General features: G+C 40.8%; 1 protein-coding gene across 7 annotated transcripts in view; it reads left to right on the plus strand.

Moving 5' to 3' along the window:
• Nucleotides 1-26,597, plus strand: part of Poln (DNA polymerase nu) — a 152,314-nt gene that overhangs the window by 15,960 nt on the left and 109,757 nt on the right. For all 7 annotated transcript variants that reach the window (XM_052736194.1, XM_052736197.1, XM_052736196.1 and 4 more), the window contains 5 exons: nucleotides 8,490-8,569; nucleotides 10,853-11,347; nucleotides 15,576-15,766; nucleotides 18,395-18,507; nucleotides 25,078-25,235. In XM_052736194.1, coding sequence (XP_052592154.1) covers nucleotides 8,490-8,569; nucleotides 10,853-11,347; nucleotides 15,576-15,766; nucleotides 18,395-18,507; nucleotides 25,078-25,235 — 1,037 coding nt within the window. The remainder of the gene's footprint in view (nucleotides 1-8,489; nucleotides 8,570-10,852; nucleotides 11,348-15,575; nucleotides 15,767-18,394; nucleotides 18,508-25,077; nucleotides 25,236-26,597) is intronic.

The raw sequence follows: 26,597 nt of genomic DNA on the forward strand, positions 1-26,597 counted from the left end.
GATGCCTCTGGCCTTGGCAGGCACTTGGATGTACACACACACACCTTAAAAAAAAAAAAAAAAAGTGAGGAAATCCTTACTAGCTATTAGTCTAACAGCACTGACTTCTAAACTTTTTTTTTTTAATTAAGAGATTTTCGCCGGGCAGTGGTGGCGCACGCCTTTAATCCCAGCACTCGGGAGGCAGAGCCAGGCGGATCTCTGTGAGTTCGAGGCCAGCCTGGGCTACCAAGTGAGTTCCAGGAAAAGGCGCAAAGCTACACAGAGAAACCCTGTCTCGAAAAACCAAAAAAAAAAAAAAAAAAAAAAAAAAAAAAGAGATTTTCTATTCATTTTACATACCAACCACAGATTCCCCTGTCCTCCTTCCTCCTGCCCCCTAGCCTTCCTCCCCCAACCCATCCCCCATTCCCATCTCCTCCAGGCAAGGTCTTCAGGCAAGGTCTCCAGGCAAGGTCAGCAGAGCCTGGTACATTCAGTTGAGGCAGGTCAAAGCCCCTCCTCCCTGCACCAAGGCTGCTCGAAGTGTCTTACCATAGGCACTAGGCTCCAAAAAGCTGGCTCATGCACTCGGGACAGGTCCCGATCCCACTGACTGGGGACCTCCTAAACAGTTCAAGCTAAATAACTGTCACAATTATCCAGAGGGCCTAGTCCAGTACCATGGGGGCTCCTCAGCTATTGGTCCATTGTTTTGTTTTTTAAGACAGTTTCTCTGTGTCATAGACTTTCTTTGGACTGCCAGCTCCCTAATAATGACATGGAGACTTCTTATTAATTATGAAAGCTTGGCCTTTAGCTTAGACTTGTTCCCAACTAGCCCTTATAACTTAATCCTTTTTTATTAATCTACGTTCTGCCACATGGCTCATTACCTTTCCTCCATACCATATATTGGACCTCCCCGTGTCTCACTGGTGAATACCCAGAGTCTCACATTCCTCCCCAGAAGTCTTGCCCATCCTCTCTCCAGAACTTCTGCCTATCCTCTCCTGCCTAGCTATTGGCCATTCAGTTCTTTATTAAACCAATCAGAAGGTGCCTTGACAGAGACTCATCTTCATCATGTACAAAAAGGTTATCTCACAAAACTGTGTAGTTCTGACTGTACTGGAACTGGTGCTGTAGACAAGGCTGGCCTTGAACTCCGAGATCTACTTGCCTCTGCCTCCTGAGTGCTGGGATTAAAGGCATGTACCACCACTGCCCAGGGTATCTAACATTTTTAAAACTCAAGAAATAAAAAAGAAAAAAAAATCAGCCAGTCAATAATGGGTAGGTAAATCGAACAGAGTTCTGAAAAGAAATATAAACTGCCAATAAATACATGTAAAGTGTTAATGTTCTTAGATGTCAGGAAAATTCAAATCAAAACTATATTGAGATTCCATCTCACCCCAGTCATAATGTCTGTCATCAATAAGACAAATTTGAGACTAGATAGTTGACTCTGTGGTTAAGAGCACTTGTTGCCAAGGACCTGGGTTTTATTTTCAGCACCCACATGGAGGCTCACCACCTCCTCTGGCACAAGGCATGCATGTAGTACACAGATGTACATGCTGGCAAAATACTCCGTACAATAATGAAAATCTAAAAAAAATTACTGTTCAGGATGTGGGGGGAGGGAGGAACCCTTAAACAATACATAATGAATATATAAATTAGGTCACCAACCATGGAAATTAGTATAAAAGCTCTTAAAAAATATGCTGGGCAGTAGTTGCACATGCCTTTAATCCCAGCACTCAGGAAGCAGAGGCAGGCAGTTCTCTGAATTCAAGGCTAGCCTAGTCTACAGAGTGAGTTCTGGGACAGCTAGGGCTACACAGAGAAACCTTGTCTCCAGAAACCAAATAAATACATATGATCCAGCTGTACACTTCTGGGAATATATCCAATGGAATCAGATACCTGCACAATATTCACAATAGCCAGGTTATAGAATCAGTATATATGCCCAGTTGTATTAGTTAGGGTTCTCTAGAGGAACAGAAGTGATAGAATGAATATAAATATTAAGTCTACACACACACATTATACACACACACACACACACACACACACACACACACACACACACACACACGGATAGAGAACGGATTTATTGGAATGGCTTACAGGCTATGGCCCAGCTAGTCCAACAATGGCTGTATGCCAATGTAAGCTCCAAGAATCAGGTAGTTGTTCAGTCCACAAAGCTGGGCATCTCAGCTGGTCTTCAGTATATGCTGAAATCCCAAAGAAGTAGGCTCCAATGCCAGTGAAGGAATAGGCTTGCAAGCAAAAACAAGAACAAACAGGCCAAAAAAAGCTTCTTTCCTCCATGTATTTTTTTTAGGTTGTAATAGAAGGTGGGGCCAGATTAAAGGTGGATTTTTCCATCTCAAAAGATCTGGATTAAAGATATATGTCCCCACCACAAAAGATCCAGTTTAAAAGTGGATCTTTCCACTTCAAATAATTTAATTTAAAAAATTAAAATTTTAAAATTCAGTTTAATTCAATAATTGAATTTTAAGAATTTTAAGTTAATTTAACTTCACAATTGTATCCAGATGCTTGGGTTTTAGTCAATTCCAGATGTAGTCAAGCTGACAACCAAGAAGTCCACCTTTTTTCACCTTGGCACAATTACATCTCCTTATGTCATGCTTAATTTCCAGATGAAAACAATAACCATCATAATTATCATAATTACACCTAACATGATATAACTATCCAATGTACAATTGCAAACACATTATATATTTAACCAGGTCATAATTATGCCTAATGTGATATAACTATAACTATCCCTCGTACAACTACAAACAAATTATTAATTTTAGAATGGGTAGCAATATCACTTGAGGGAATTTCTCAAACTTAGATATAACCTCTTATATTCTCTTAATTTCTGTCACAGCACATGATAAACTGAGGAAAGAAAGCACAAATCTGTACAAACACATTTTAACAAAATATGACAGAAACATGACAATTATAATCCTCATTTCTGCAGTTGCTTGTATGGCCTTAGCTGGTATTTATAACTACCTTTCTCTAATACCCACTTAGTATTTCTTCCACCCTCAGTAAGCACCTCAGCAGGTCTTGGCTCTTCTCCTAGAGGAGTGACCCACACTTTCATTCCTGACAGGTCTGTGCCCTTCGTTGCACTCTCTGGATTAGGCTGTTGTAGTTTTCCATTGACTTTAATCACAGGACATGGTGGCACCAAGAGATGCCATAAAGGATCTCCTGCATTTCAGATGTAATTTTTCTTTCCTCCATTGTGGAGAAGCAATCCAAATTCCTCTTGGTAATCTGGATCAACCATCCCTCCTAATACTGTTATTCCTTTCTTATCCTGTTGGTTTAAGGGCATCAGAAACCCAAAGTGGCCAGTGGGATGTCTTAAGCTTTCAGGTCAGTGAAATTTTTGTTGTTTCTCCTTGTCGGAGCACTGCCCCCTTGGAAACCAAAACTTCTATGCCAACAGAACTTAAGGTTGAAGGAACACCCATCAACAAATGAGTAAAGAAAATGTATATATACACAATAGTCTTTTTTTTCTCTTTTTTTTTATTAATTTTTTTTATTTTTATTTTGCAATACAATTCAGTTCTACATATCAGCCACGGATTCCCTTGTTCTCCCCCCTCCCACCCCCCTCACCTTCCCCCCAGCCCCCCCCATTCCCATCTCCTCCAGGGCAAAGCCTCCCCCACGAACTGAGATCAACCTGGTAGACTCAGTCCAGGTAGGTCCAGTCCCCTCCTCCCAGGCCGAGCCAAGCGATCCTGCATAGGCCCCAGGTTTCAAACAGCCTACTCATGCAATGAGCACAGGACCCTGTCCCACTGCCTGGATGCCTCCCAAACAGATCAAGCCAATCAACTGTCTCACCCATTCAGAGGGCCTGATCCAGTTGGTGACCCCTCAGCCATTGGTTCATAGTTCATGTGTTTCCATTCGTTTGGCTATTTGTCCCTGTGCTTTATCCAACCTTAGTCTCAACAATTCTTGCTCATATAAACCCTCCTCATTCTAATTGGACTCCCAGAGATCTACCCGGGGCCTAGCCATGGATCTCTGCATCCAGATCCCTCAGTAGTTGGATGAGGTTTCTAGAAAGACAATTAGGGTGTTTGGCCATCCCATCACCAGAGTAGGTCAGTTCGGGCTGTATCTCGACCATTGCCAGCAGTCTGTTGTGGGGGTATCTTTGTGGATTTCTGTGGGCCTCTCTAGCACTTTGCTTCTTCCTATTCTCATGTGGTCTTCATTTACCATGGTCTCCTATTCCTTGTTCTCCCTCTCTGTTGTTGATTCAGCTGGGATCTCCTGCTCTCCCAAGCTCTCTTTCCCTGGACCCTCGCCCTTCACTACCCCCACTCATGTCCAGGCTGTTCATGTAGATCTCATTCCATTTCTCTGTCATTGGGCGATCCCCATGTCTTTCTTGGGGTCCTGTTTTCCAGGTAGCCTCCCTGGTGATGTGAGTAGCAGTCCAGTCATCCTTGTTCCACATCTAGTATCCTCCTATGAGTGAGTACATACCATGTTTGTCTTTCTGAGTCTGGGTTACCTCACTCAGGATGATTTTTTCTAGATCCATCCATTTGTCTGCAAACCTCATGATGTATATACACAATAGTCTTACTCAGCCAGAATGAAACTGCCATTTGCAGGGAAAATGATGGAACTGGAAATCATATTAAGTTAAAGAAGTCAAACTCAGACAAAACATTTTTATGTTTAATCTTGTGTTCATAATAGGATTTTTTTTTTTTTTTATGGAAGGAAGGCTTTGGGAAGAGGGAGGAGAACCAGAGTAGGTTGAGATGGAAGATGAGTGAATTATCAAAGTACAATTTGAAGAAAGGGCAAAAATCAAATGGTACCAAAAGGGTGGTTCTGGAGGTGTTTATTTTTATTTTTTTATTTTTTGAAACAAGGTTTCTCAATGTAGCCTTGACTGTCGTGGAACTCACTCTGTAGACCAGGCTGACCTCAAATTCACAGAGATCCACTTGCCTCTGCCTCCTGAGTGCTGGAATTAATGGCATGTGCCATCACCACCCAGCTATGGTTCTGGAGTTTTTATGATCTAGATATACAGAGAACCCAGAAGCCCTTTCCACATAGCTAATCCATGTCCAGGCCGCCTGGATGGCTGAAGATCCAGGCCCTACTGTCCTTTTGCTTGACAGCAATGCCATGGGGCATCTGTATTAGAAAAATATAGCATACTTGTTTATTTTGTAATACTTTAGGGACATTTAAAACTAAACCCAATGTCTATTATCCTACTTTTTTCTTAAAATTTTTTACATATTCACATATTTTATCTGAAAGTTTTAAAGTGTATATGTACTCTTATAAGTTCAATATTATTCTTTCTTGGGTCTCTTTCCCCTTCCTTGTCTTTTTGTTAAACTAGTCTAGTAGAACTTGGCTTATTAAGAGAGTATTTTTGTTTATCAGGGCAGAAATCATATAGTAATTTGAACAGGGAATGTTTAAAACTTTATTCACTAGATGGGTTTTAGCTACCAAGGCATATAAAGAGATCTAAAAGATCTGAGTAGCAGACTGGGAGCAGCTTCATCCCTGCCAAAGCTGGAGTAGAGTTCTGAAAAAGAAAAGGTGTCCATCCTTTGGCAGTGTTCCTCCAGCACCCTCTGCTGACTAAGTTTAGCATTGTGCCAAGTGTTTGCAGGGTCAGCTCCAGTATTGCAAGCAGAAGGAAAGTCAAGAAGTTCACATTCACTTAGGATGCACAGCATAAACCTTCATGTGACAGCTAGGCGCTGGTGATGCACACCTTTAATCCCAGCACTTGAGAGGCAGAGGCAGGCGTGTCTTTGTGAGTTCATGGCTAGACTGGTCTATAGAGTGAGTTCGAGGACAGCCAAGACTACACAAAGAAACAAACAAAAAACAAAAAAGAAGGAAAGAAAAAAAAAGTGTTGTTAATTAGAGGTCTTGCTGTTCAGTGGGTGGGAGATAAACCCTAAATAATTCAGAAGCCTTAGAGGATGCAGTAGGGTATCCCCTTGTAAGTAAAGGACAAATTACAGCATTTTACTCCTCTCACCACTAAGAAAAAGGCACAGAACCTGATAGAAAATTTGCAAAGAATAAAGGCATATATCCCATATTTGTGAATGTGTTCTATCCCATACAGTGAATGATACAAAAGTCACGTGCTTCGTGTAGGGCCTAAAGTAGATGGGGTTCCAATGAAGTCTAGGCAGTGAAATAAGTGTCATATGCATTGCCAGCCCAACAGACCTGGTATTAGAGGTGGGGAAAAATAGGTGTGCAGTTTTCAGGGTCTTTACAAGAGAATCATAATACAAACTGTAAGAACATGAAGCAAGGCTATGTATGCCATCACCATCAGAGAATCATAACTATTTTAAAAGATTAAAATTAAACTAAAAATGCCCCTGCCATGCTACTAGCTCCTGGTGGAAATGGAGCTTGAGACTACTCAGCTAACCTTGAGTCCCAAACCACCAAACATTGTCAAGTTCTGTCAGAGCATCAAGAGGGTCAGCAGCAATCTATTGTATGCTGGAAGTGGTTTATTTCATTTGGGTACAAGCAGGCCAGTAGGCACAACTGGCTGCCTGGTTTTAGACGTTATGGCTTGGCTTATAATGTGTTGTCTCAATATTCAAAAACACAAAAAATTGACTGCTTATGCACTATATTCCAGTTCAGGCACCCTGAAAGACATATTGAAGATATATCCAAGGGATAAAACTTGGGGTGATTTACTTGGCCATCCATGTTGTATGGATGGGGAAACCAAGGTTAGAAAACTTTGGGCCTATAGACAAAGGTTGACCAATCTGGAATAAGAAAGGTCAGAAGACTTGGCACTGGGAGTTTTTGAGGCAAGGCATATGGCTAGGTCTATGGTATAGTCTTAAGAGTATCTCCCACCTATGAGCATCCACCACAGGCTGCAATCAACAGCCATGTTATTAGAATGACTTGGCCAATTAACACATATCAGCCTTTGTCCGATGCTGTCCCAGTGCTAACACATAGTTGCTTTGAATTTAGTAACCAGAAGACTTGGTTACTGGCATCATCTGTTATGAGCAGTCATTTGGTGGCAGGTTGGCAACACTGAACTCCCCATGCTCTGAAAGGTAGAGTAATAGTTTTTTCTCTTAGAGAAATTATCTCACTGTGTGGCCAAGGTTGGTCTTCCTCAAGTGATCTTTCTACCTTAGCCTCCCAAGCAACTGGACCAAAGATACATGTTACCATGCCTAACTATGCAGTGATTTGTCTGAACCAAATCAATACAGGGTCCAAGCATGGGTTCACCTTTTCCATTCTCAGTGCCTCTATCAGCTCCATTTTCCATGAGTGCTCTGGGAGCTTTGGAAGAGCACATAAGCAAGTGGGCCCACGTATTCAGAAATACCTGTCAAAGTGGCTGTGAGCACAGATGTCTCAGTCACACTGCTTGGGATTGAGTCTTAGTTCTGTCCCTTACATACAGATCAAGTTAGCTAGTTAGCTAGTTTGTGTGTGTGTGTGCACAAGTGTGTGCACGTGGAGGTAATATCTCAGGAGTTATTTGTCTTTTTTTTTTTTGAGATAGGGTCTCTCACTGGGACCTGAGACCCAGCTTAGGCTAGGCTAAAAAGCTAATGAGACCCAGGGATCCTATCTCCACATCAACCAGCACTGGAATTATAAGCTTGCACCATACTTGGCTTTTTACATGAGTTCTGGAGATCAAACTGAGGTCCTCATTCTTGATCAGCAAGCATTTTACAAACATTTACACAGCTCTCCAGCCCAGGGTTATTAAAAATAAAACCTAAATTAGGTATTTGTATCAGTGATGTTTTCCTGAGCTCCTGATTATTCTATTGCAGTATTATTCAGTTTAACAGTTTCCTCAAACCCTTAGTACTTATAAGATGTCTCCAAAATGTTAACTTTGGGTTTTCAAAATATTCAAGTGTGCACACCTTTAATCCCAGCACTTAGGAGGCAGAGGCAGACAAATCTCTGTGAGTTCAAGGTCTACAGAGCTAGTTCCAGGACAGACAAGGCTACACAGAGAAACCCTGCCTCAAAAAAACCAAAAACAAACAAACAAACAAACAAAAAACAGGTTGCAAATTCCAAATAATCACAAATAAGTATTTCATAATTATATAGATCTGACTTCTGTTAATTTGAAGATACTTTATGTAAACAATTACTGTAATAGTCTTATGCCTTTTGATTGTGTTGATAGTGGCTAAATAGTATAGTGAATCATTTTCAAAGGTTAGCTAATTCTGTAAATTTTTTGTTTTGTTTTGTTTGAGACAGCCCTGGCTGTTCTAGATCTGATTGTGTAGACTAGACAGCCTTTGAAACCACAGAGATTCACCTGCCTTTACTCCCCAAGTGTTGGGATTACAGTCATGTACCAGCATGATTAGTTCTTTAATTTATTTTTCAATGTTTAATTTTTTTAGCTTCAAAGGTGACCGAAAAATCCAGTGTTCATTATTCAGTATTAGCTGAACATGAGAGGACTCAATCACTAGAAACAAAGGTAATCGTTTGCAAGTATGAGTAATTCTAAATAGATAATCTTCGTTTGTTAACAAATATATAATAAGCATCATGGTATATGCTAAAAACTACAGATACAATGCTTTTTAAAAAAGTTCTTATTCTGCATAGCACATAGTTTAATTTGGACAGGTGGTGAGGAGGATGAAACATCCCACACATCTGCTCCATGTGTGCAGTAAGTGCTGCCTGTGATAACAGTTAGTTTCATGTTCCCTGAGACCAAGAGGAGGGATAGTCAACCAAGCTTTGTGCTGTTGCAGTTTCATTCCTGGATAGGTATCTTTCTGAAGTGTGAAAATTGTGTCTGAGTTCAAATGTAATGGATCATTAGGAGTTGGCCAAACTGAAGGTCCCAGCTATAGAGAGTAAGAGAAGGATACTGAGAATTTTTAAAAGATCTTGAAACGTTTGTGAACTAACCAGTTTTGGCTGTACATCCATTTCTAAAAGAAGAGGTCATGTCACTGAAAGCCTTGTTAGGAAACAGTGGTGGAGTTCACCTCATGGTGGAGAGAATGGACTCTGGAGCAAACTGCTTTTTCAGATTCTATCCTAATTTTTGTTTGTTTGTTTTTTTTAATTTTTGCTATTTTTTTTAAGACAGGGTTTCTCTGTTCAGCTCTGGCTGTCCTAGAACTTGCTATGTAGACCAAGTTGGTCTTAAACTCATGGAGATTCATCTGCCTCTGCCTCCCGAGTGCTGGGATTAAAGGCATGTGCCACCGCTGCTGGGATCCTATTTTTTATGCTATTTTATTTATTTATTTATTTATTTATTTATTTATTTATTTATTTATTTATTTATTGAGGTCTCACTATATAGCCTTGGCTGGCCTGAAACTCACTATGTAGACTGGACTTACCCAAACTCACGGAGATCTGCCTGTCTCTGCTTTAATCCCAGGTGCTGGCATTAAAGGCATACAGTACTATATCTAGCAAAAGCTATTTTAAAGTTTTATTGCATATTTATTTATTTATTTATTTTTGTTGAGGGAGATGCACATGCCATGGAGCACATGTGGAGGTTAGAGGACATCTTGCAGAAGTTGGATCATTTTCCATCCTGTGTGTCCCAGGGATCTATCTCAGCTCTCTAGGCTTGGTGGCAAGTGAGTCATCTCGCCAACCCTCAACCTAATTTAAAATTAAACTCCCTGTAGTAAAGTGGAGATAATGTCAGGACCTATCTCTGATACTACTAGCTGATTATTTGGCCCTAGGATTTTTAAAAGTCTTATACTTCGTGAAATATTTTAAAGTTGAAATTTAAAACATTCACCATAAGTTTCTAATGTTGCAAAGAACATGATTCTAGTATATTGTTAATATTGACATTTTAAAAACTGTCATGAAATTTAAAACACATCCACTATGATTCAAAGTATACTCTGGTAATTTGATATCCACTGTCACCCTTTAAAAAACATATGAGCAAAATATTCAATAGTCTGAAATCTTATTGAATTCCTTTTCTTGAATACTCCTCCACAGAATTTTTAATTAATATAATTTTATGACTAAAAGTCTGTTCTTGGAACCATAAACTATTTCTCTGCAGTAAAAATATGACTATAAATGTTAAATTTTTTGTGGTATATGACCAAGCATTAAGACATCTTCTTTTAAAATAATATTAATGTACAGTTGTTCAAAGCAAGAGATAAGTTATAAATTTGGAAATGAACATTAAAGCACAAAGTACCATTGTAAACAAATCCAATGAAATGAGTGGAGATGCTTTTCTCCTTTTAGTGGATGGATCTGTCAGTGTAGATAACACATTGCTGGAATGAGGACCAGGATTGCTGAACTGTATTTTTGTTAATTTAATAGATCAATTAACATTATCAAGTAGTTTTTATGATTTCATTTTCTCTATGACTGGCTTCTACTTAGAGTTGTAAATTACGGGCCTCGTTCTCATTCATTATCTTCTGAGATGAATGACTTCCAGCACAGAGGCTAGAGGAAACATTCTGAGCACTTACCTGCTCTAGCCCCAGGATCCAGCTGTGCAGTCTAGAAAGACTCTGTCTAGCTTTGTTGGAAAATGTGATTCTAGGGCTGGGGGTGGCTCAGTGAGTGGTAGAACATTTGTTCAGCAAACACCACAGGAAAAGAAAAGAGAAAGGTCATAAATAATGTAAAACTTGTGTCCTCACATCATCTCTGATAAGCTGTATCAGAAATTCACTTGGTTTATAGACATGTCTTGTGAATACATGTTGTGATGAAATATTTTTCTTTTTTTCTCCAGAATCCTAAGTCATTAATAACCCGGACACCAAGAGGATCCATGGAGTTCTCTCCTCAGTCCTCCATTACTAAGCTTACAAGTCAGCTCTCTGTTGGTCAAATACAGAGCAGCTCATTGGCTCTTCCCAGTTATTTAATTCCACAGAGTGACCAGGAAGCTCCAGTCTTACAGAAAATGGAGTATATGAAAAAGCACTTCCTAAAGGAAAATACAGCTAAAGAGGATGAGGAAAGCTTGAATCTTAAAAGAAAATGTATTACATGTAGTAATTCCCCAGAAAAAGCAAGTAAACACATAGCACTGGAAGAAGATACCGATGGGGCTGAAACCTGGCTAAACTCTGAGGATACAAGAGTGTTTGGAAAACAGCTTTGTGATGTCAGATATTTGGATGATTTGGCAAAAGTCCAGCTAATGGATGTGCTCAAGCAGGCAGAAGCCCTGGTTGTGACACTGATGTATAAGGATGGTTCCACGCAGCTCAGAGCCAACCAGGTTAGTAAACAGTAGTGTCACATGCCTGTAGCATTAGCACTTGAGAGACTGCTGGAATTTGGGATCAGCGTGGGAAACACAGTGAGACCTCATTTCAAAACAAATCCTCTTTCTGATTTCAATAGGAGAGCTAGAAATAAGATTTTAAGCCTTCCTGTCCTCACTTTGGTAAATGATTCTGACAATGTAGAGTTCCTGTCAATTCTAGGCAACTGATAAACTGCTCCACTCCACCTTCCACCGCTTTAGCAGTTTATCAGTTGCCTAGAATTGAGGTGTCAGATTCTCTACCTGCTGGAAATTATCTGTCTTTCTGTTTTAGCCACCCTTGTGGGTGCACACTGGTATTCTGTTGTACTTCTGAAGTGCGTTTGCTCAACAGTGATGACCCTGAGCATTTTTTTATGCACTTGTTGCTCTTCATGTATCTTCTTTGGTGAAATTCAAGTTTTTTGCCTATTTTTAAACTAGTTTATGGTTTTTTTCTATTTTGAATATGTAAGAGTTCTTTATATGATTTTTTTATATGATTCAAGTCTCTTAGAATATGTGTGATTTGCAGTCTTCCCAATCTGTGGATTTTCATTCAGATTTCTTGAGAGTATCTTATCAAAAGGAAAAAAAAAAAAACCTTAAGTCTAAAGAACCTCAAAAACATGTGCTTTTGTTATCATATTCAGAATGTTTGGGACTTGGGGAGATGGCTCAGTGGGTAAGAGCACTTGCTCTGCCAGCATGTGGAACAGAGTTCAAATCCTCAGCAGTCACAGAGAAAGCAGGGCACAACTTTGCATGTATGTAACTTCAGCATTGGGAGACAGAGACAGGGGGAGCCTGTATGCCTGCTAGCCAGCTATCCTAGCTAAAAGACTGATTTCTCAGTTCAGTGAGAGACCCTGTCTCAAAGCGATAACATAAAGAGCAATTGAAAAAGACATTGGGCATTCTGCTCCGACTTCCACATAAACCCCCACATTCATGTGCATGCAATTCTCTCTCTCTCTGCTTTGTCTTCCCTAGTTCAAGCAGATTTGCCCCAGTTTTATTCTTAAGTGTTTTGTAGTTTTAGCTCTTACATCTAAATCTGCGATCCATTCTAGTTGACCTTTTTACAGGCTATGAGATAAGGGCAGAAATTCACCCTTTGCAGGCAGTTATTCAGTCATCCTAGCTCTCTTTGTTGAAAAGAGTCTTTCTTGTTTACTTTTCTTAGTGCTTTTATTAATTGCTTTTCTCGTTACTGTGAGAAAATACCTGACAAAAATAGCTGGGAGGAAGGGTTTGTTTTGCTCAAAATTTGAGAGTATAGTAAGTACATCATGGCAGAGAAGACATGGTGGCAGCAACTTGAGATAGTTGGTCATATTGCATTCACAGGAAGCAGAGATAGATGAATGCTTGTTTTACTGTATTCATCCCAGGACCCCAGGCATCGGATGATGTCACCCACATTAAGGGTAGGTCTTCCCTGCTCAGTTAGGCCTTTCTAAAAGCATCCTTATAGACACAGTAAAGAGGTATGTTTCCATGGTAGCTCTAAATCCAGTCAAGCTGACAATCAAGTTAACCATCATAGCACTTTGAAAATCAGGTCGCTGTAGATCTAAGGGTTGGTTTCTGTTTCCACCTCCTTGCTTTATACCTGTTTTGTTTGAGACAAAGTTTTACTGTATACCCCAGGCTGGCCTTGAACTCAGACTCACGACCATCCTCTTGCTTCAGCTTTCTGAATGTTAGGGTTATAAGTATATGCTACTTCACCCCAGTCTCTAAGGTTGATTTCCATATGTTTGATTCTTTTCTTTAATCTTTGTGTCTGTCTTATACCAGGAACCATACTGTCTTGGTTACTGAGATTTGTAATAAATTTAGAAATCAGAAAGTGTGACTCCTCCATCTTCCAGTTGAGTTAATCCTTTTCAAGTTTATTTTGGCTATCAGGGTTCCTTTGTACTTCCATATAAATTTTATCATTATTTCATTATGTCATCAATTTCTGCAACCATCTAGCTGGGGGTTTGATACAAATTGTATTGAATCTTTCTTTATGTTTTGTTTTGGTGGGGAAGCCTTTTTTTTTTTTTTTTAATCTCAGGGACAATTTAGTTTAAAAGAAAGATGCAAAGGCAAGAAAACTGAAATCTTGGCAACTGCCTAGAGGGTGGATATAGAGAAGAGGAAGAAAGGAGAAAGCTGTGGCATTTGAGTTAGGCTAGCATGGGGCTCATTTGCATAGTGGGTAAGCTGCCACATGGTGGAGAGGGACTTTAGAAAAATGGTAAAGAATCCCAAAATGATGGGGAAAGCAGGGTTAGAACAGAGACAAAAGAAAGGGAAAAGTTCAAGGTGGTGGCAGCGTACACCTTTAATCCCAGCATTCAGGAGACAGAGGCAGGCAGATCTCTATGAGTTCTAGGCCAATCTGGTCTACAAAGCAAGTTCCAAGTTCCAAGACAGCCAGGGCTGTTACACAGAGAAACCCTGTCTCAAAAAACAAAAACAAACAAACAAACAAAAAAAAGAAACAAAAAAAAAACCAGAAAAAGAAAAAAAGAAAAGGAAAGGCAAAGTTATGCTTTTCTAAGTAGTTCAGAAAAGAGGACCGGCCCTCTAGTTTGTATCTCTATACCTATAGTATAGACTGTTGCAGCTCTCAGACCTCATCAGAGAAGTTTCTTTGAGCAATGGATAGTGGTTAATGTAAAAACACACAACTGGTTAGAGGTCAACAAGTAAGTGTCTGTGGAATTCTCAACACAGATGGTACATCTATATCATATCAAATCCCCCCAAGGCTCAGAGACCATTATGGAATAGGGGATAGAAAGATGGTTAAGAGTTACAGGTCTGAGTGGACTGAACATGACTGGATTATAGCACTGCTGAACTATAACAGCTGTGGTTGCCAACAAAAGACCCCCACAGGATCAAGCAGCCAACAATTCCAGCATGGATGGGGAGGAGTTCCCAAGCTTCCACCCCTAGCTGAGAAACTACTGATAGTTGGTGGCTACTGAGGGAAGGAAAGTCAATCTTCTTTAAAGACATGGTCCCTGATAGGTCGACCATGCTCTAGTGGATGGTCCACACCCATGAGTATATGAGCAACACAAATTGGACTCAGTGTGTTATAAAAATAAAAAATAGGACAGGACAGAGTGGGAAATGGAAGTGGGTCCAGGGGGAATTAGGGGAATCAGTGGGGTGAGTATGATCAAAATATAAGGTATGCATGTATGAAATTCTCAAAGAATTAGTGAAAACATTTTAAAAGAAAAGAAAAGCAGGCAGATTTATAAAGCTGCATGGCTGTGGCTCTGTGTGCTAGGAGGAGGGAATTCTGGGAAAGAAAAGTACATTATCTCATTAAAAGGATAATTATTCCTTCTATGTATTTAGCATAGCTTAAGGTGAACCTGCCTTCCTGAGAGATGGGTCACTCGCCAGGTGATTGATTTACTGGCCCAATTGCATTGACCCTTTTGTTTTGGCTAGCTTGGAATGTTAGGTCTTCACTCAGGCCAGAGAAATAGCTTTCCCTACTGGGCCTCCACAGAACCCTGATCAAGGCCACTGTACCACTCCCTTCTCTGAAAGGAAGAAGTATTTAATATCTAGACCAGGGATCAGGGCCCCCAAACACTTTGATTTCTGTTTTTGAAAGGTATCTTGTTGAGTAGAAAATATTAGTTGAGCTCTAGGTGTGGTAGTGCATGCCTATAATCCCAACACTCAGGAGGCTAAGGCAGGAGGAGCAGGAGTTCTAGGCCAGCCTGGGCTACATAGATGACCCTGTCTAAAAAGAAAAATCAGTTGGGGGATGGAGAGATGGCTCAGTAGACAAAGTTCTTGCTGTTCAAGCGTGAAGACCTGTGTGTGGATCCCCAGAACCTATATAAAACTGGATGCCAGAATCCCAGGACTCCTATGGAAAGATGGGAGGCAAATACAAGAGAATCACCTGAAGCTCAGGGGCTGGCGTACACAGTGGCAAACAGCAAGAGACCTTGTCTCAAACAAGGTGAAAAATGGAGACCAACACCCACGTTTGTCTTCTAAACTCCACATGTGTGCTATGGTATGTCTGTTCCTGAACTTACATGTACATGCACAGATTTCTTAAATGGCATGTACACATTATAGATGTTACTCCTTTGTCTTATAGCTTGCTCTCATAAAGCAATATATCTGTTTAACTTTGTAACTTTGTATTACTATATCTTCACAGACTTTAACTTGTCCTGTTAAAGGAATTGTAGTGTTACTAAAAAACCATTTGGACATCAGCCCTCTGATTTCCCCAGCCCGAGGTAGTGCTCTAGGAGAGGACTCCACATCCACAGATCACTGTATCTACATACATACCGAGCACTTCCCTTCGTGGGGCCTAGAGAAAGAGGCACATAGTCTATTTGTCAGGTAAGAAATCTGTAAGACAAATATGGGCTTGGTCCGGAGGGTGACTGTTTAGAGGTGATGTCCCTTAAGAGAAGGGACTCAGTAGGTGGTGAGTAGGTCACGGGGGCTCCTCCCTCTTGAATGGGTTAGTGCTGGTCTTTCAAGAGTGAATTTTCACACTAATGGACTGTTATGAGGTGAGGCCACCATGTGCTCAGCCTCTTCTATCCTTGGCTGGTTCCTTTCTGTCTCTCCATCATGCTGTGATGCTGTGAGAGGCCTCTGACAAAGCCAGTGCCATGCCATTTGGACTTTTGCAATTGTACACCAAATAGACTTTACTTAATTGTGCCTAATGTGATAGTGACTTTTCTGGATTTTTAATTTTCTTTACATTTATTAAAGCTTTCTGTGAAGAGCTTTTCTTCATCAACTAGACTTTTTTCCACCTTATCACATCTTTACTCATGCGTTATTTTATCATTTAGGCCTTTTCTGAACATCTGGATAAAACAGTACTCTAGCCCAGCACTGTATACAATCTCTATCTTCACATTTCTCTATAATGCCTGTCACCATCATTCACTGCCTCCCAAGTTCTGGGATTACAGGCAGGCCACAAAGCATTTATATGGGTTCAGGGGATCTTTCATAGTTAGCTTCAGCTGTCAACTTGACATAAACCTGGTTATCTGGGAAGAGGGAACCTTTACTGAAGAATTGCATTGATCATATTGGACTCATACCATGTCTATGAGGCATCTTCTTAATTGCTAATTGATATAGGAGGGGACAGCCCACTATGGATTGTAGCTAAAGTTTTCCTGCCTGGCCCACAGTCGGGACAAATCTCTGTCACCTGCCAGTCCCACAGCCGCTCAGACCCGACCAAGTAAACACAGAGACTTATTTTGCTTACAAACTGTATGGCTGTGGCAGGCTTCTTGCTAACTGTTCTTACAGCTTAAATTAACCCATTTCTATAAATCTATACCTTGCCACGTGGCTCGTGGCTTACCGGCATCTTCACATGCTGTTTCTCATCGTGGTGGCTGGCAGTGTCTCTCTCACCCAGCTTCCTGTTCTCTCCCTTCTCCTCTCTGTTAGTCCCGCCTATACTTCCTGCCTGGCCACTGACCAATCAGTGATTTATTCATTGACCAATCAGCAACACATTTGACATACAGACCATCCCACAGCAATGGATGGTGCCATCTCTGGAAGGTTATGTCTGGGCTATGTAAGAAAGGTATCTGAACATGAGCCTGGGTGCAAGCCAGCAAGCAATCATTCTTCTAGGGCCTCTGCTTCAGTTTCTGCCTCCAGGTTCCTACCTTGACTTTCCTTGATGATGGGCTATAACTTGTAAGATTAAGTAAACCCTTTTCTTCCCAAGTTGCTTTTGGTTATGGTGTTTGATCACAGCAAACTAAAACAGATCTGAACTCCAATCTTCATGCTTGTGTGGCAAGTGCTTTTTCCACTGAGCCATCTCCCAGCCCATAAGAAATCCTTTTGTTGTTTGTCTTATCATGATAGACTTCATCAAGCCTAAATGTCTCCCTAGGAGAAGGCAGTGTAGCTATTAGATCTCTTTACCCTGGATCTGTATTTTAGCATGTGTCAGGGAGGTCCCCACACCTCATTTTTCTATCATTCTTCACTTCTTCCTTCCCTTCCCTTACCAGTCTGTCTAAGCCAAGACCCAATGCTGTTGGCACTTTGACCTCCCTACCATCTTGGCCTCCTGTTCTAACAAACAAAGCCAGACCACATAACTTTCAGAACACTATACAGTGCTGTCAATGGAGCCAGACAAGCCAAACCCAATTACACATCACAGTGTAAATGCTCACTGGGCTCCTAGTTTCTTCCTTCCTCATCCCATCAAAGAGCTCTTTTAATGTATTATTGCATTTCTGCCATGAAGAGGAACTTACAGTTTGGTGGTTTAGGGCTTATCTCCTGGCAGTAGCAAGATAAAGTATCAGAACCCAACCTTAACACCTATTAGATGTGACATCTCTGAACCCAAGTCCCTTCATCCACATACTGGATGGAGTTCCTGCCTTGTAGCACTGTGATTAAGTTTTAGTGCAGTAACCTTGTGAAATGTTAGCCTGGTATCTGCACACATCTGATAAGTGTTAACTGTTATCCCATATGCAGAAGCTCAGGAGGTGATGGAAGCATGCTACAGTTCAGCACAAGTGGGCCCTTCTGTGAAAGGTGTATGGATAGGCTGCTTGCCCAGAACAGCCCTTGAGCAGGTTGCACAAGTTCTGGGAGGAGAAGAGTAGACAAGAAGGAGCATATGCCATATCCAATAGTATGAGTAGAAGTAGCACAGTGAAATGGCAGAAGGAAAGACCTGGCATACTGAGAGGTAGAATGATTGGAGGGGCTTGGGCCAGGTCCAGTGTGTGTACTCTGCATAAGAGCTTCAGGAGTAGAAGCTCTGCTCAGAGATAAGCCTTGAGTCCAAGCTTCACAGTGTATGAACTGTATATAAGAAGTAATGCCCACTTCACAGGATTCTCTAGTTAATTGACGTGTGTGTGTTGTGTAAGGATAACTAGTTATTTAATATTACAACATTTCCCCAAGATTTGAATTACTATCTAAATTGGTGAATTTTCCCTTGTCTAGGAACATGCTGTTTTGGACACTTAGATGTAAATGCCCTGTTGTTTGTTTTAATGCCAAGGACTTTGTGAGAACAGTACTTCAATTCTTTGATGAAGATGATAGTTGGAAGCATGGTAAGCCACCATTCTCATTGTCCCTAAGATTTAGAAAGGTGGTCAGGCCACCATGTCACCTGCTCCAGGGCGCCTGGTCTCACAGATGCTGTTTCTTCACCTGCCATGAGCAGGAAAAGACACTTCTCCTGATGTGTTTGGTTTATACTTGCTTTTGTGCCGGTTTATACTCCTTTGGTGAGAAAGAATGACCCATGAAGCACAGTCACATTGGGCTTTATTATTACCACCAATGGATACAGACAGTAAAAATTAAGCTACAGTAAGATAGCATCAAACAAGGCAGTCAGGGCATTTATTACCTTTAAGAGAGTAGGGAATAGCTAGGTGTGGTGGTGTATGCCTTTAACCCCAGCATTCAGTAAGCAAAGGCCATCAGGTCTCTGAGTTCGAGGCCAGCTTGGTCTACAGAGCAAGTTCCTGGACAGCCAGGGCTACAAAGAGAAACTCTGTCTTGAAAAACCAAAAGAAAGAGAGAGAGTAGGAAAAAACTAAACATGACAAAAGCATTCACTGTTGAATCCTTGAGTTTTAACTGTAAACATTTTACAAGTTATCTGTGTTTTAAAATATTCTTAATAAAATGTTGAGAAAAATTATTATAATTTCTAACACACACAAAATTACTCATCACAGCTTGACCAAGATTCAACATACAACTGATTTTTGTCTTCATTTTAAAAACTCTCCATTGTTCAAGCCACTGACTCCTCAGTATTTTGTAACAAATCTCAAACAACATAAGATTAAGCTTTACTATTTCAATTGTGTGAGAATCCCACGCTCAAGGCAATGCCATCACCTCCCCCAGTGTGAGCAGTAATCTTTTTGTAATACTAGCTGTCCTGACAGTATTCCAGCTCCCACACTAGTCCTGTGATGCTTTTGTTTGGTTTTTTTTTGTGATGGTAGAAGCTGTTGATTGTCATTCTCTAGGTTCCTTAATTGCAACCTGGCAAGATCCAAAATCCATTATACTTTTTATGTTTTCATGTGTGTATATTTATATGCATGGAGGCACATGTGTGGGGGTGCATGCACACATATATGCATGCATGTGGAAACCTGAAGTTGATGGTGGGAATTATCTTTAATTGATATTTTACCTTATTCATTAAATTATGGTCCGAGTCAAACCCAGAGTTGGCAGATGTGACTGGTCTTAGGTTTCTGAGTTCGAGGCCAGCTTGCTCTGGGAACCCCACCTCTTGCCTTCTGAGAGTACAGGCATGGTGCCACACCTGTCTGACATTAACATGGGTCTGAGAATTTGAACTCTGGTTCTCAGGCTTGCAAGGCAAGCACTTTGACCACTAAGCTGTCACCCCACTCCATTTTTCATTTATTAACTAGTTCTGTAGAGAGGATCCCTTCATCATCTGCCTAAGTGAACGTGAACTGGACACTGCTAGATGGAAATTTGGCTCGTTCTCTTTACTTATCTTCAAAATAATGAATTGTTCCACAGAGTAATTGTATCAAGTAAAACTTGATACAAAACACTTTTAAACTATGGTTATGATGAACATGTGGGTTGGTTTTACTACTTACGTTAAGTATTAGTAATATTTAAATAAGATATGCTTATGTATGTACATTACTACAGTGACAGGTTCCTTGGGAAATGGCTGAGTACAGGGCAGGAAATGCCCAGGGTTGTGTATATTGCAGCTCAAAGTTCCTCAAGTCAAGAAAGGTCAACTTTATAAACCATCAAAGATATGTGTGCCAGAACAAAACATACCTATTAGGTTGAAATAAATGGTGAAGAGCAGAGAAGGCAAATCTGTATGGCCACTATGGAGAATACTATGGACAGACCTAAAAAACTAAAAATAGTAATTTGTCCTGTCAGGCTTCTGTTTGTCAGTTACAAACATTTACAAGGATCAGCATCCAGAACATTTGGTACTGTCCAATTTCCCAAGGTCCTTTCAAAAGATCTTTCTGTAGAACTCTTACCTTTGGAACATCAGAGATCAGTCAGTGTTACCAGACAGTGTCATGTGAAGTTGAACATTGCTGTCCTGGGGGCACAAGCATCCAAAATGAAAGTTCCAAATATGCCTACATCGGTTGTCTTGGCCATAATATGGAGAAGTTTTGACACTGGCTGCTGTGGTAAATATAAATCTCTCTGACTAGTATAATAACTTAAGGATGCCAGGAAATCTGACATTTAATGTGATGTGATCCAAGATTATAATTTTATTTAAAGGTCAGTGCCTTTTTGTTTTTAGTTGTCTTATGGGACTATCTTATGTCAGGGAATACTGTACTGCCTGGCCTACACTGCCTGCTTACTCTGACACAGTGACAGGATACTGTGTGAGCTCAGGTAGCTCCTACCCTATTCCTTGACTCAGGAGGCATGATTTTGAGACCATAGTGAAGCATTATGAGTGGTCTGGGAGACAAGAGACAGGGGAGAAAGTGGAAGAGAAGCTTTATCACCTGTAATGGCTGAAAAGCCCAAATTGGGAGAGAACAGTTGTGGGGAGAGAAAAACAGGGACCTGAAACCAGGTTTCTGACTTCATTGAGATTCGTGTTCCAAGTGAGCTTGGACTCCCTATCCTTTCTCAGCTATTTGGATTCTATTTCTTTGATGTGATGCCCCTATCAACCAGCCATGTAGGACCTGGGTGTATCGAGCCACCTTCCCACAAGACAGCTCGGTAGATAAAGTGCTTACTATGGGAGTGTGAGGACTGAAGTTCTGATCCAGAGTCCCCATGTAAATGCTGATAGGTGTGATGGTATGTCTACCATTCCAGTATACTCAGAGGATGGAGATGGAATCTCTGCAACAAGCTGGCCAGCTAGAGAGCCATACTGAGGAACTATGGGTTCAACTGAGATACCTTGTCTCAATAAATAAGATGGAGAATGCCTGGGGAAGACTCCTGACATCAGCCACAGGATCTACATGCATGCACTTGCACACACACACACACACACACACACACACACACACACACACACATCACATCACATCACATCACATCACATGCACAGGCACACACAGACCACACATGCAGATACACACAAAAAAGAAAAAAAGAAATTCTTTTTTTTCTTGTGTTCACAAAGTCTTGTTCACTGTGGTAAGATAGATCTGACAGGCCACTAGCTCAGAAATTCGACAATGACTGGAAAAATCACTTAAATCAAGACTTTATGACAATAACCAAGTGATTATTTAGAACATATGTGATATTAACACATTTTATATATGCAGTTAAGTGTGACTATTTTTGTCTGCTAATTACAAAGCACAAAACTTGTCATGCTAACTTACTACATTTTTTTAAAAAAAGAAATTCTTGAGAAATAATAGTCATTTAGGGGTACTTAGTTCTGTAATTTGAGAGGATAGCAAAAATTATTAGTCATTGGAAAATTAATCTTTCAGGGGGGTTGTTTCTTTTTATTTGATTTCTTTATATAATATATTTTGATTATGTTTCCTTTCCCTAACTCCTCCCAGATCTTTCCTCGTCTCTTCTTTCAAAAAAATCTCACAAAACCACAGAAATGAAAATCAAAACAAATAAACAAAAACCTATCAGATAAAAATTTGCGGGGTCTGGAGAGATGGCTCAGAGGTTAAGAATACTGGCTGCTCTTCCAGAGGACCCAGGTTCAATTCCCAGCATATGCATGGCTGCTCACAGCTCTCTGAAACTCCAGTTCCAGGAGATACAACACCCTCACACAGACATACATATAGGCAAGACACCATTGCATACAAAATAAAAATAAACAAGTTTAAAAAACCCCACTATTAAGCCGGGCGGTGGTGGCGCACGCCTTTAATCCCAGCACTCGGGAGGCAGAGCCAGGCGGATCTCTGTGAGTTCGAGGCCAGCCTGGGCTACCAAGTGAGTTCCAGGAAAAGGCGCAAAGCTACACAGAGAAACCCTGTCTCGAAAAACCAAAAAAAAAAACCAAAAAACAAAAAAAACAAAAAACCCCACTATTAAAAAAATTGCAAAACAAATTGAAACAAAAAGTCCACAAAAAAAAAATACCCTATAGGTTCTTTATTGGCCCACTACTCTTACCCATGAGGCTTGCCCTAGAATGTGGTTGATATACCCAGTGACACTCCATTGTAGAAAACTGATTCACCCTTTGCCAGCAGATATCAGTTGCAGATAGCTTCTTGGTTAGGATGGGGCCCTGTGCCCACTTCCCCCTCTCAGTGGTAGGATACTGTCTGGATTGAACCTGTGCAGGCCCTATGCATACTGCCACAGTCTCTGAGTTCATGTGTGCATAAGTCCAGTTGTATCTATAACACAGTTTCCTTGGAATCATCTCTCACCTCTGGTTTTGATAGTCTTTCTGCTTCCTCTTTTTTTTTTTTTTTTTTTTTTGGTTTTTCGAGACAGGGTTTCTCTGTGTAGCTTTGCGCCTTTCCTGGAACTCACTTGGTAGTCCAGGCTGGCCTCGAACTCACAGAGATCCGCCTGGCTCTGCCTCCCGAGTGCTGGGATTAAAGGCGTGTGCCACCACCGCCTGGCTTTTTCTGCTTCCTCTTACACATAGATTCTTGAGCCCTGAGGGGAGGGGCTTGATGAAGATGTCCCATTTAGGATTGAGTGCTCCAAAATCTCTCACTCTTTGTACATTGTCCAATTGCGGGTCTCTCTGTTAATTCTTATCTATTGCATGAAGATGCTTCTCTGATTAGTATTTAGTGAGACAGTGATCTATGGTTATACCAATATTAGGAGTCATTTTATTGCCAAGTTCCTTTAGCAGAATAATAAGTTTCCCACCAGGCCAATGTCCTATCTAGTTTCAGGTTGTTAGCACTTTAGTAGTGTCAGGTATGGATTCCATCTCATGGACTGGGCCTTAAATCCAATCAAAAAGTGGTTGGTTACTCTCACAACTTTTGTGCCACTATTGTACCAGAATAGCTTATAGTCAGGTTGTTGGGCGGCAGTGGTACAAGCCTTTAATTCCAGCACTTGGGAAGCAGAGGCAGGCGAGTCTCTGTGAGTTCAAGGCCAGCCTGTTCTACAGAGTGAGTTTCAGGACAGCTAAGACTACACAGAGAAACTGTTTTGAAAAACAAAAACAAACAAACCAAACCAAAACAGAAAACCTTATAGGCATGTCACTGTTGTAGGTAACAGTGTTTGTAGTTGGGTGATATTGATGATTGGCTTTATCCTTTGGTAGAGTACAGAATACTTTCCAGTACCATGAATACAGTAGAGGTTAAGCTTCTAGTTTGGCACCAACTTGACTTCTCCATGTTCGGTAACATAAATAAATGTTGTCTTCAACAATAGGGCCTTACCATCTCATTGTGGAAAGCGATCAACAGCCTTGGCAATAGCCTATGATGTTTGAGGGGTTCCATGGGACTGCTTTGACCAACAACTCAAAAATATGTTACCCATTCCTAGCATTGGAAATTTTACTTGGTGACATAAGAAATCTATTTGGGCTGGACAACAGTGGTGCATGCCTTTAATCCCAGTACTTGGGAGGGTAGGCAGGATGGATTTCTGTGAGTTTGAGGCCAGCCTGGCCTACAAAGCGAATTCCAGGGTAGCTAGGGCTGTTACACAGAGAAACCCAGTCTCGAAAAAAAAAAAAATCTAGTTGGGACCTTGTCTACCCCATTATGATGATTCTATTTAGATTCTTTTCTTGTATGTATATATTAGAAAGCTTCTATAGTAGTAGGTTTCCCTGCGGCTTTTCAAAGGCCTTTAGTGTTACTTGTCTCTCTCATATTTCCTCCTTTACCCTGATCTCTCATTTTCCTTCCTTTTTAATCCTTCTATTCTAGTTCCCCTCTGTCTCCCCATAACACTGCATTCTATTTTCCCTTACTTGGAAGATCATCTCCATCTCCCTGGTCCCTTATTAGATACCTAACTTCTGTGGTTATTTAAATTTTAGCACACATATCAAAGGCTTAAAAGCTTAATATCTACATATAAGAGAAAACATGTAATAGTTGTCTATTTTGGGTCTAGGTTATCTCACTCAGGATTTTTTTCTCTAGCTCCATCCATTTACCTGCAGAAAAAATTCATTTTTTCTTAACAGCTGAATAATATTCCATTGTGTAAATATACCACATTTTCATTATCTATCTATCTATCAATTAATGGACAATTTCTGGCAATTATGAATAGAGCAGCAATGAACATGATTAATCAAGTATTTCTGTAGTAAAATGTGAGTCCTTTGGGTATATGCCCAAGAGTGATATAGCTGGACCTTGAGGTAGATCTATTCCCAGCTTCCTGAAAAAACTTCATACTTATTTCCACAGTGACTGTACCAATTTGTATTCCCACAGCAATGATTAAGTGTTCTCCTTTGCCATCATCCTTGCCAGCTGTGCTCTTGTTTGTTCTATTGATGGTGGACATTCTGACTGGGATAAGATGAAATCTCAAAGTGGTTTTAATTTTCATTTCCCTAATGGCTAAGGATGTTGAACATTTCTTTGTTTCTCAGTCATTTGTGTTTCATATTTGGAAAACAACAATTGTTTGTGATTTGAGGGAATACTAAGTGACCTTTTCCTCTACAGTTGCAGGTTTTGTAGGACTAGATCCCAGAGTTGCTTCATGGCTCATAGATCCTAATGACACTGCACCTTCATTTGAAGATTTAGTGGCAAAACACCTAGAAAAGTCCATCATAGTCAACCCAAGCAGTACATGTGGTGATACCTCAAGAAATATTGTGGTAAGATGTTTAAGATGAGGTTCTATCTACCTTAATACAACCCTGACTTTTTCTACTTCATAGATAATCTAGTAGTAACAAGAATACTGCTAGCACCCGTTTTCATTTCATTTGTCCCATCCACATCCTTTTGGCTGAAGTGTTTCTGGTAGAGGTCAATGAATAAAGTCAGAAGAAGATATCCTGGGAAGTCTCATTTACAGTGTAATTTTTCTATGAATTCTCCAGTGTCAGTAGCACCTCCTCTGTGAGCAGAGAACTGTCCTTTTGTAACTCTTTAGCACTGGTGACATGTTCTTGTTGACTGACTTCCTATGACAGGCACCTCAGTCTACGTGGAGAGGACGAGGTGAGTTTTTCCAAGTCCTCTTATGCTGGGGCTGCCCCTGGTCTTCAGGAGCTACCTATCCTGAAGGAGAGGTGTAGGGGAGCAGTGTGGTCATGGTCAGAACCCTCCACTCAGCCACATGGTGGAACACTGCAGGTGAGCATTCAGATGGCCAAAGGCATAGCAGATGTGAGAGCCTGCACACTCTACCCTTCATCTTCTTAACTACCATGTGTAGAGTATCTGTGTCCCATAGAGATAGACTCTAAATACCAGAAACACTGTATCCTTGAATTTAAAAAGAGGTATACCAGAAGGTCATGAAATAGATTGCAGAATCAGAGAAGATATAGTTCTTACAAGAATGGGAATCTGTGGTTCTGGCAGCCTGGGGACAGTGGCAATATAGGAGCCAAGATTCAGTTTTAGAACTTGTATCCCTCTTCCCTCTCTAGTCCTACTCTACCAGGCAAAGATTCTCCAAACAGAAGCTGATATAACTACAAGAAATTGTCTACCTGTCCCAGTTCACATACTATATGTGCAATGCTACTGTTCACTCATCTTGTCCAGGGTGTAATTGATGCCATTGTTCATTTGGGATTTATGACTAAGTCTAGTTTCTTCTTACCATTCCCACATATGATTCAGGGGTAAGATGGCTGCATGGAATGAAAATCAGCTATAGAGGGTGTGTTCCTCTAATGCAGGCTGGCCCAGATTCTTAGTGATGCTGTTGAGCCAGCTCCATATCTCCTGTTCTCTGTTCCTCAGGTCCCTTGTCCTTGCCTCATGAGGATAAGAGGCAGCTTCAAGTGCAATTCCAATCATGGTTATTGGCAAGATGTGGCTATGTAGAGCCTTGCAGTGCATGAGAGTTAAGAGATTGAAGTTGGGTCTTTAGTCTATGGGATCTGCTTCTGTATCACTCTGAAGAGGTGATTTGAGTTGCTCAGAATGGAGGGGAGCTCAGATAGAAGGAATGGCATGGAGACGGCAAGGCCTCCTAGAAAATTAGCTTCTTAGAGGGGACA

This window comes from Peromyscus californicus, unplaced genomic scaffold, assembly GCF_007827085.1.
Source record: "Peromyscus californicus insignis strain IS unplaced genomic scaffold, ASM782708v3 Scaffold_13__1_contigs__length_99412109, whole genome shotgun sequence".
In the NCBI taxonomy this organism is placed as follows: Eukaryota; Metazoa; Chordata; class Mammalia; order Rodentia; family Cricetidae; genus Peromyscus; species Peromyscus californicus.